Source organism: Neltuma alba, unplaced genomic scaffold (assembly GCF_004799145.2).
Source record: "Neltuma alba isolate B1F8T4 unplaced genomic scaffold, ASM479914v2 tig00012608_pilon, whole genome shotgun sequence".
Classification (NCBI taxonomy): domain Eukaryota; kingdom Viridiplantae; phylum Streptophyta; class Magnoliopsida; order Fabales; family Fabaceae; genus Neltuma; species Neltuma alba.
Genome location: NW_021637053.1, coordinates 5,583 through 17,362, shown reverse-complemented (window position 1 = coordinate 17,362; position 11,780 = coordinate 5,583). Strand labels below are relative to the sequence as shown.

General features: G+C 33.3%; 1 protein-coding gene across 1 annotated transcript; it reads left to right on the top strand.

Moving 5' to 3' along the window:
- The first annotated feature begins 2,476 nt into the window (after positions 1–2,476).
- On the top strand, positions 2,477–10,276 carry LOC114729172 (agamous-like MADS-box protein AGL9 homolog). The gene is made up of 8 exons (XM_028916145.1): positions 2,477–2,662; positions 5,107–5,185; positions 8,074–8,141; positions 8,215–8,314; positions 8,532–8,573; positions 8,665–8,706; positions 8,916–9,049; positions 9,908–10,276. The coding sequence occupies exons 1-8, from the start codon at positions 2,478–2,480 to the stop codon at positions 9,984–9,986; spliced, it is 729 nt and encodes a 242-aa protein (XP_028771978.1). The 5' UTR covers position 2,477; the 3' UTR covers positions 9,987–10,276.
- Positions 10,277–11,780: the final 1,504 nt, after the last annotated feature.

Below are 11,780 nucleotides of genomic sequence, written 5' to 3'. Positions count from 1 at the left end.
GTACTTAACTAATTTAACTACTTTTTTTTAATCTGTTCAAATTAGTTATCTAGTTTTTATGTTAAGAATTGGAAGTAGTGTGTATATATGTGTGTGTTGCTCAAGCTACGGCCAAAAGGGTATGTAAGTGTATATATGTCAAGTCGTTTTTATCTCTTGAGAATTTTTTTATTTTTTATTTTGTTTTAGAGATAATTACTAACAAACCATGTTAAACACGGCAGATTGAAAGAAATAAATTAAAATTATTTCTTCTTAATTAGATGCGAAATTCTGGTTCATTGGTTTTAACTTGATCAATTGCACCACGCATGTGCTTCTTGAGGAGTAAGTTTTCTTTTTGTTTTTGTTTTGGTGAAGTCAAGTTATTTGATTCATATCAAAGACAAAATAAGAATGAGAATTCAAATTTGGGATATTCACTCAATATTACACATGAGAGAAAATGTGTGATAAGCATTAAATTTTGATTTCATTATGGTTATATGAATGGATATATGCTTCTCCAAGATACAATTGTTAAACGCTTTATGTTGACAATGATCTTATTTGACTTCCGTGGCTCTAAAAGCTAAAGGTATTTTGAGCTTGGGATTAGATTATGTAAAATTCGAGGCAACTTCACTGATATTTTTAATATAATTTCTATAAAAATTTTAAATGTAAGAACTATAGTGAGTTTTGATCTTAAAGATAATATCTAAATCTATTTTATTTCTCAAATTTAATTATTAATTTTTTAAAATTATATCTTTTGAATGCTCATATTAAGGTGGGGTTCCCATTGATGGGATTGTTTCCAATGTGAATGACTAAATAATACTCTTCCAGTCCTTAATATAGGACCCAATTGTTAAGTTGTTTTTGGTCCTAAATATAAGACTCATTTCTCTTATTTATCAATTTTCTCTAAATTACCCCTATAGATACTCCCTTAACCATAATCAAGTAGAAAAGGAAGAGATGGTATTAAAAAAGATGATTATGGTATTTTAAGAAAAACGTGTCACATCTCTTATAATTAACTAATTTACCTAACTTCCTTAATCTAATCAAATTAGTTAAATGGGTTTTATATTAAGGACTGGAGGAGTATATTTTAGGGATATAATTAACTAACTTAGTTAATTTATACTTAACCCGTCTAAATTAATTCTTTTGGCTTCTACATTTGGAAAAAAAAAAAAAGATTTGACATCCAACACCATTAGTTCAAATTCAAGTATTATTGAGTTCAATTAAGACTTTCATTGACTTTATTTTAAAAAAATCATAAATCAAGTTCTCTCCGCCCGGTGGAACCACCGTTTTTAAGAGTTGTTTTATTGCCAAAGATTGACACATAGTACACAAGAGTATGGATTAAATTAAAAATATTAATGATCAATATTACTATTTTAGCGGTTAATGTTTTCTTTTAATAGTAGGAAAAAATTGTTACGATTTTTATCTTTTGAGATAAATTTATACTAAAAAAATACTTTCGTCTACCCAGCACTCCTGAATAAAAATTTTTGAAATAAATTTGCATATTAACCCTTCAAAATATTATAGGAGATGTAAGGATTTTTTTTTTTTGGGTTATCCTTCACTCGGTAGAAAAAATTCACGCACCCAGTCAAGCACACAATCTCATAATTAAACAAAACTTAAGAAGATGCAAGATGTTAGTCAAGCCAAGTGGCTCTAAATTAAGGATTTTGTTTATGAATAATTTGTTTTGTAAATGCTCTTTTAACTATTGGGATTTACTACCTAATTAAAAAAGGAGAGTTTGGCAACCCTACTAATTAATTTAAAAAAGTGATTTTATACAAGTCGAGATCAAATTTTTGTTTTACTGTAAAATTATTTTTTTAAAAATTAATCCAAATACTCTCTAAGCTAATTTTGTTTTGCTTAAAAAAATCAAAATTAATTTAAGAAATGAAAGGGAAGAAGGAGGCGGAGCTGGCTGTAATTATTTAAACATAAATAAATGTAAGGATGTGAGAAGTTATTACATGGGAAGGACCACCTGGTTAAGGTCAGGTCACATGATTGCCCAAACCCAAAATGGTCAGGTGGACATCAGACTTCATCCCCCGTCAGACATCTACACGTGGCACTGTCACAATTATTTAAAAAAAAAAACCAACTTACGATTCCCCTCTCCCTTTTAAGCATGCTCCCACATTTCTCAAATTTTCCCATTCTCACTTTAATCCTCTGCTTCTCATTACACCAACCCTCCTCCCTCCACCGTCCGATCCCCATCAACCGCCCTCTCCTCACCTCTTTCCTCACTTCACCTCTCTAGCTGGAAGAAAAAGACCCCCCCACACACACACACAGTTTCTCTCAAGTACTCTCTCATACGCATAATTATCACACATCGCTCTCCTTGGTATATATACATGCTCAGGCGTACGTAGCAACCCAAAACCAGAAAACCAGAGATTTTAATTTTGTGGGAGAGAAAGTAGAGAGAGAGAGAGATGGGAAGAGGAAGAGTGGAGTTGAAGAGAATTGAGAACAAGATCAACAGGCAGGTGACCTTTGCGAAGCGAAGGAATGGTCTTTTGAAGAAAGCTTACGAGCTTTCCGTTCTTTGTGATGCGGAGGTTGCTCTCATCATCTTCTCCAATAGAGGAAAGCTGTACGAGTTTTGCAGTAGTTCAAGGTATTCCACTAATTTGCAAAACCTTTATATATATAAATTCCGTTTTGATTTTTTTTAATCTTTTGTGTATTTCTTCAAACACCTTATAGACACAGCACGAAAAGGGAACCTCCTTAACTCTTACCCGTGTTCTCTCCATCTTTCTTCTTTGCTTCATTTCTCGGTTTTGTATAATTTCCTTTCTTTTGTATCTTTCGCTTTTGGTTCTTATGCTTCCTAGATCTTCAACTTCGTTGTTTATTTTTTCCTGCTTTTTTCTGTGTTAGTCCAGGGTTTGGGATTTTTATTTTTATTTTTATTTTTGAAAGATGAGAAAAGTTAATTTTCTTTTATCACTGTTTCTATTTTTTCCGTTTCGGTGAATGTCTCGGCGTTTTTAGCAGGTTGAGTGATTCTGCGATCCCTTTGCTGTTAGATCTGCAACTGGAAACGCCATATAAGATAAAGAAAGAAGATCACTGTTGTATTGACTTTGTGTTTTTTGAGATCTTCTTCTGGTTTCTTCCGAAGCTTTCTCATCGGCTCTCTCTTTAGGTTTTGTTCTTTCTTTTCCCGGCGTCAGAAATTTCCGTTTCTCGTTTAATTCAACAGATCCGGCTACGGCTTTAGTCAGACTTGTTTGTAATGTAATTTATGTGCTAGAAAAAAAGAAGCACATAAATTGTCTCATTTTGTTGAATCTTCAGAAGCTGGTACACATTATTCTTTTGGTTAGATGTTAGGAAAATGGCCAAGAATCAGTGAGACAGCCTAACCGTGTCCCATTTAGGGCGAAATACGCCTGCAAGCTTTTCTCTACCTTTCTTTTTGAAACGAGTCTTGTTTCTTGCTTATATCCCCACCTGTCTCTCCCATGCTCAAATCTCTCTGGCCTAGGGTTTCGTTTTATTCCTAAATTTTAGTCTTCGTTTTTCCTTTGAATATCTCCATTTTTTTCCTTCTTCTCTTTGTCTCGTTTTCAACTCATGCTCTATCAGAGATTCTTCTTACTTTATTGCTTCGCATCGTTCATCTCTGATCCATACCACAAATTTCAAACTTTAGATATAGCCTTTGCTATTTCTCTTGGCAATTGATCGAAATCTGATGATATAGACACATATTTTGACCTTTGCTTTTGTTAAATCAGAATGGTCTTTTCTCATAAAGCCAATACGTCTTGAGCATACAATTACTGACGTGAGAGGATTCTCAGAATTTTGTTTTTCCCGAAGCTACTGGTATTTTGCTAAGTTTTCTCACACACATTCTCTCTCTCTCTCTAAAGAAATTCGGAAGATTTCAGATCTCAGCCTCTCTCAGCAATGCATGTGGCACACGATGAGCCATCTATTGTTCATAGGACATCCGATTTTTTTCTTTCTTGCTTTCTTTCTCTTTTCATTTTTGTGTTATGGTCTCAATACTGGGTTTATGCTATTACTTAATGGATATCACACATAAGCTACACGCGTCTCATTGGTTTTCACAGGTATTCTTTTTCATGATTTTTACCGGTATTAGTTCTGTCATTACCTGTTATAATATCATTTCGTCTTTTCATTAAAAAAAAAAAGATTTTTACCGCTATATTGTTTATCGTTGCTGATTAACTTTGTTCTTGATAACAGAGAATGAGAGAAGACATTCTTGTACCCGCCTATCTAAATTATTTTATTTTAGCGAGACTGCTAGTTTTACATATTTTCCCTAAATTTTCATGGACCGTAGTGGACATTTGCTGCTGTAATTATTGAAGATTCGTTGCTATATATGTGTCTTGTATTTCTCTGCTGTCCAAGACGGCCAAAATGGAGTGAGAAGAAGAAAAATTCTTTCTTAAATATCGATCTTAAAATTTCTTTGAAAGCAGAGCCTTTTTTTTTTTATATAAAAAATTCCCGAGATATCGGAAACAACTGTTTTTTTTTTCCCCTTTTCATAATTAAGAATTTTAGGTGGGGAGAAGATTTCAGAGTCAAAATATGCGCAACAGAAGGCATACATTCTCTTTGGTAACTGGAGTTTGTTGTACAAGATTTGTATGTTTGTGTTATATCGGGAATATATATAATTTATTACTCTTGATTCGACTAATAATGCTTCAAATTACACTACTGACTAGTTAGATTAACCATTGACTCGGTGCAAAGAGACAAGAAACGAAAAAAAAAAAATTCAATTTAATAATCGTCGACGTGAGCTTAAACTTGAATGCAACTATTAGTATTAACTATTAACTATAACTACAAAAATATAATTATCAAATATGAAAATGATTTAGGCTTTGACCCCATTTTCCCTGATGCTCCATATGTTCCCCCCCCCCCCCCCACTTATTTGTATCTTTGGGTCCTCAAAATGACATCTAATTTCTTACATTTTTGGGATTTTTTTTATTGTACACATTATACGATATACGTAGTGGGAAATGATGTGAACATTATTGTACGTTATCCATGCAGCATGCTCAAAACGCTAGAGAGGTACCAGAAATGCAACTATGGAGCACCTGAGCCTAATGTCTCTGCAAGGGAAGCCTTGGTAATTTTATTATTTTTGGACCTTCATGTCTTGAAAATGATTATTTTTATCATTTTAAAACATCATATTATTTGTGTGTCAAGATCTGTGGTAACAACGACATTCAAGCTTATTAAAATATATAATTAATACAAATATCTATGAATATAACTATTAAAAAACTTCACTCTGTAACTCTGTGATGGTTTCTCTAAAATACTCATAACTATCGTGTATAGAGGTGTGCACTCCCTTCCGATCAGCGAATGGAAGATAATTTTATAGACAGCACTAATACATATACAGGAAGAAAAATGTAGACAAGAAAAAAAAAAAATAGTGATTCCCTAGTTTTCGAGAGTCTAGAGGCTCCCAAGTCATGATTTTTTTTTCCTGCGTTGCTCTCAAGAGCCAGCTTCTCAAACAGAATTTTCCTAACTCTTGTATTCCCTTCTATTTTGTGTTATGAACGCACCCTATAACCAGCAACAATTACAAAACAATTTCTAACCCTCACCCACCGGCGCTAAGATTTCGTCTAACTTAAGAGATTATAGGTTTGGTTTCACCCCCTTACAACACTGACTCCTGCTCATTTAAAGTGGATTTGAAGAAGAAGGTTTTCACATGTCTTTCCCGCACTTTCTCAAAACTGCAAGAGGAGAACAAGAAAGGATGAAACGGTAGAACTCTATCTTTATAAAGGGTACGTTGAAGAACACAAAATTATCACTCTTAGTGAATATAGCCTAGCTAGACAATACACACGACTCTTATTCTAATGGACAATCAAGGAACGTTCCAAGACAATAGAGAGAACTATGCTCTTGATACTTGTTAGCAATGGTTCAAATTCTCTTTCTTTCTTCATATCTTTTGGACCCGTAGGCAGCTTCTGTACACTATAGGGTTCAGTCATCCAATTAGCCTTGCCAATCTTCAGAGACAACTGGTCTTCCTTTTCTATTTCTGGCAAATTCAACTCAGCGTTCTCTCCTTTTCATGAATTCCCAAAAGTCCGATAATTTAGTCAAGAAATAGTTTTAATTGATTGAATTGAACTTTTGTTGCATTTGAACAAGTTTCCTTCCTAGGCTCATCATTTGAGTCTTGATAAGGATGCCTTCCTTCTGGCCAAAAAAGGGAAAAAAGACATGGATGTTATCCTTGACTATAGCTTATTTAAATTATTTCCATATTAGCTGTTTTAATTTTCCGCATGTGAATCTAATCCCCATTTAGTAGAGCTCGTTATACTCCTTAATATGTAGCTAGCGTTGTTGGTTTTGTTATAATTAAGGATCAATTCAAAGCGAAAGATCTATCAATATATTCAATGAGATAAAATGAATTTTAAATTAATCAAATTATACATTCATGGTGTCACATTTATGTTTGCATTATATTTAATATTTTTAGAGAATAGTATTAAGTCATGGCTCCTTAATATGTAGCTAGCGTTGTTGGTTTTGTTATAATTAAGGATCAATTCAAAGCGAAAGATCTATCAATATATTCAATGAGATAAAATGAATTTTAAATTAATCAAATTATACATTCATGGTGTCACATTTATGTTTGTATTATATTTAATATTTTTAGAGAACAGTATTAAGTCATGGCTCCTTAATATGTAGCTAGCGTTGTTGGTTTTGTTATAATTAAGGATCAATTCAAAGCGAAAGATCTATCAATATATTCAATGAGATAAAATGAATTTTAAATTAATCAAATTATACATTCATGGCGTCACATTTATGTTTGTATTATATTTAATATTTTTAGAGAATAGTATTAAGTCATGGCCTTCTTTCAACTCAAAGCTAATTAGTATAGATGGATGGCAAACCTACTTTAGCTTGGCCGTATATCATCACTTCATGTTGGGTTGTATCTATCGTGTTTAATGGTTCAGCGCAAGGGTGAATTCAAAATTTGGAATTCGACTGTCCTATGGAACACTTTAGATATCCATTTCCAAATTTATTAGCAGCCTTTTTTCCCTCCCTCCATGTTGCTTCCTTTTACTTTCTAAACGTGCCATGTCAAACTCTCAAGTTGTTGGCATATCAATGTGTTCCGTTATGACAAAACCCCCATTTCCAGCCTTGCTTAATAATGCTTTGGATAGTAATTGCTTACACGCATTGCCTTCCCCAATTTTGTTGTTTTGGGAAATTTGGTAAACATATCCATCATAGCAATTAGGATCAAGCTTGAGGTTCCCCCGTACGTAAACTTAAGCAATACGAGAGGGGATAATGTAAACTAAGTTTCTCCGACTTTTGTTCAAGGGAGGATTTCAAGGAAATTTTATATTGTCTCGTTAATGATTTTAGGATGAATTTGGCCTCTGATCCATGATCCATGCATGAATTCGCTGATAGATAGGAACATTATACTGTGTAACTTAATTGTCGAAGTATAGAAACTTTATCCCCTTACCCAACTAAAGAGAAAATCTTAGCTTTCAATCTCTTTAATCCTCATTAATATTTCGAACATTGATGTATATTACTTGCCGTCCTTCCTACTCCCCCATGGTCACGTGTCCATATAAATATTTTGTTTGTTAACATTGTTTGCTTAAGATTTTACTCGTGAAAAGCTTAGGTTTTCACACCAGCCATACCCATTGTGAGCTCATTAAAACAAAAAATGTTTCTCTCACGAAGGTCTTCATGAATCATGTTAACCATTATGAGGACCTCGTTTTCCTCGCGCAAGATATCTGAATATAATTACACGTCAATGCATGCCATTGAGTGATTAAAGGCAAATAATATTACTCCATTGAAAAAAAAAAAATCGATTGATCAATTATAAAAGTAGAGGAGAATTTACCATAAATATGGGCATGGTCTATACTTCCTTGCATGCAATTAATTATTGTAGTACTGGAGGTGTAGGAGTTAAGCAGCCAGCAGGAGTACTTGAAGCTGAAGGCACGTTATGAAGCCCTGCAACGATCCCAAAGGTATTGATAATCAGTCCTAACTCTTTGTCATGCTCTGGTATAATCAATCCTAACTCCGTTTACCGTACAACAGGAATCTTATGGGAGAAGATCTTGGACCTCTAAGCAGCAAAGAACTCGAGTCACTTGAAAGGCAGCTTGATTCGTCCTTGAAGCAAATCAGATCAACTAGGGTACGCTTTACACACAAAGCATTTTGATCTCCACATTGAATATGATATATCAAGGAGAGCTGTGAGAATGATAAGAAGTAGTCTTGTTTCTCCTTCTTCTTTCTTTGCTCAGGATCAATGTAGCATTTAGTGATTCTTAAACTCGTCAGTATCAGCAATTAGTTGTCTTCATCTATCTATTTACATGTTTTTGTTCTCAAAGTTCATTTGTTTACAGACACAATTTATGCTGGATCAGCTCTCTGATCTTCAACGTAAGGTATGATGCTTTCGGACGTCAATGATTGCTGTATATATGCATTGTCTTCTGCCAATTTTGTCTTGTTCACTGATCAAATTCATTTATGCAGGAACACATGCTCGGTGAGGCAAACAGGTCACTTAGGCAAAGGGTAAAAACTAAGAACCATTTCAAGCTTCTAAATTTCACAACTCACCTACAGATACTGGGCTTCATCTACGGTCTTCCCATATGATTTTTTCTATTGATCATTCTTTTACATTTGTTTTTTAATTATTTGGATTGTCCACATCCCCCGGCCCTCCAAAAGGGGGGAAAAAAAGCCTCATAAATATGATGAATTTGGTTTGTGTTGTGCAGCTGGAGGGATACCAACTAAACCCACTCCAATTGAATCCTACTGCTGAAGAAATGGGATATGGGCGGCAACCACCTCAGCCTCAGGACGATGGCTTCTTTCATCCCTTGGAGTGTGAGCCAACCTTGCAAATTGGGTATATGATCCCTACATTAAATGCTTTTACTATAAATTAAAATTGTTTAATTACTCCAAAAAAAAATCCCATTCATAAATCACCTTCAACACTTTACACAATAATCAAGAAAAGCCCTAAAATTCATTATCTTTGTCTAAACAATAAACAAGTTTCTTACTTTGCCCATATTAAGTTTTCTACTTTCCTACATCAACAAGTGCTTTGGCGCAATGTTTAGTTAGATTGCTTAAAAAGATAAACATGACCAGTCCTACATTAAATTGAATTTATTACTATGGTCTACAACTCTCCCTCAAAACATGAATTAATCATAATATAGTTTTAAAATTATGCACGTGTTCTTAAAACTGAATGCAGTTCCTGATGAATAGACATATGCTGATCTGACTTAATTGTTATCCTCACTAACATTATTCAAGGGCAAAACAAAAGTCAATCAATACCAGCAGCTGATAGACTTGTTGGGATATTGATTATGTTTGTGGGAGCCAGAATTAATATTAGAAGGGACTCTCTAACCGTGCTATCCTTTTAGAGAAGGATAGATATAGTGATCAGAGACCCACTTGTCAAATAAAGATATCCTATGAGCAAGAAAACAAAATAAATAAATAAAATATCCACTGACTTTATATTATCAGGGTCTGCTGTATGATTAGGGAGGATCTAAATTAGCCATAATGTAGCAGTACAATCGAAACTAGATCAAGCCATATTCATAGAAATATTGAATATATGTTTGAGCGGTATTATTATTATTATTATTATTATTATTATTATTATTATTATTATTATTATTATTATTATTATTATTATTATTATTATTAACAATGGGAAATGTTGAGGGGGATGCAGATATCAGGCAGATCCGGTATTAGTGGTGACAGCAGGGCCAAGCGTGAATAACTACATGCCGGCAGGATGGTTACCATGAGATTATATGACCAACCAAAACGTGGTGATCATTTCAATTTTATTTGAAATAGGTAACCCAGAAAGGAAAAAAAAACAAGAATGAGAAAAAGTTACATGGCATGCCATATTGAAGGACTTATAAAAGCAAGTATTATTAATTCCCTATTTATTAGGAACATTAATGTAAGTATTGGTCTGTTGTGTGTGCCCTAGCTGGCTTCCATAACTGCGCTAGCTTCCCGTTTCCTTCCCTTCCTTGTATTAATAAGTGTTAGTGTCTGCACCAACTTAATATATATAATCCCTTTTGACTCTTTCTTCAGAACATATATACCATTTGTATTATTATTATTATTGTATCTACTTCAGACGTTTATTTTCCCATGAAAACCAAGACGTTATTTAATTTACATCATTTGCCTTTTTTTTTTTTTTTGGTGTGTTTTGGGGGGGGGGTTTGGAGCTTATAAAGGTGCGCATACAAGTCTGACGATCAAAGGGTTAGTGCGTGACTGATGCAATGCACGTCTGTGAATATAGGCCAAATAATCAATGGAAAGTCAATATTTTAGTTGGTGAACAACTTTTGATTATTTTTCTTCATCACTTTAAGATGACTTGTTGGTTCAGACGTAGTGCTTTGCTCTGTTATGGGAAAGGAATTAAGAGATTGATTTGTTATCATTGTTCTTTGGGTGTGCAGTTAACGTGGTTTGATTCATGGTTCATAAATAAATGTTGCAGTAATTTCTGTTTTTGTGATATTGATGAATCTCAAAAAGGGAATTAGTTAATACTCATCCGGTCCCAAATACAAGACCTATTTTGTAGTGCAAATTGCACTACAAAATGGGTCTTATATTTTAGGACCAGAGGAGTACTAATTTTGATTTTTAATATAAAACCTAATTGATTAATTTGAAAAAATTAACAAAGTTACTAAATTACAATGATTAAAGAACTGGACCGGACCGGACGGTCGGACCGGTTGAACCATCGCCCGGACTCGTTAACGGCTCGGTTTGGACCAAAAAACCGTTAACATAGTTGAGTCGGATTGGACCGGAGTTGAGCCGTTATTAAGCCGGAAACCGGAGTTGGACCGGGAACCGGAACGGTTTTCAGAAAACCGGACGGTTTTTTTAGCCTGACTGAAACATACTAAAAAATTTAAAAAAAAAATAGAAGAAAAATAAAAAAAATTGATCCCCTTAAATATCCTAATATATTTTTAGACTATTTATAACAATATAGTATTATTTCATTGAAAATTTCATATATTGTGGTGTTAAAATCGTGAGTCGCTAGTCTTTTTGTTTTGATATTTGGTCTATCTTTTAAAAAAATATTTTGATTTGAATGAATTGATAATTTGTAATATCATTAAATATTTTAAACATACATAAATTTAAATATATAAGGTTTTAGTCCATTTTCAATGATTTCATTATAATTTTAGATTATTTAAATGCATTTCTAAATTATTTAATAATTTGATATTTTTCATATATACTAATTATATGTATATAATATTGTTTTAAATTAATTATTGCGTTACCGGTCTGACTAAACGGTCTGACCAATCCAACCGATTGAACCATGACCCTTTGATCTTTCCGGTTCGATTTCCGGTCCGGCTTTTAAAACATTGCTAAATTAGTTTAAAGTATTTATATTTATTGTTTCTCTCTTTACTAATTTGCTTCACTTATAAATTAATATATAATCTAATAATACACATAAGTATTTTAAATAGATCATGTAAAATACGTTACAACTAAATATAGTTTAATAATTTTGTTAATTAATCTCT

Coding starts and splice junctions, on each gene's coding strand:
- LOC114729172 (XM_028916145.1), top strand. CDS start 2,478: ATGGGAAGAGGAAGAGTGGAGTTGAAGAGAATTGAGAACAAGATCAAC. Junction 2,663..5,106: donor GAGTTTTGCAGTAGTTCAAG/GTATTCCACTAA, acceptor TTATCCATGCAG/CATGCTCAAAACGCTAGAGA. Junction 5,186..8,073: donor TCTCTGCAAGGGAAGCCTTG/GTAATTTTATTA, acceptor CTGGAGGTGTAG/GAGTTAAGCAGCCAGCAGGA.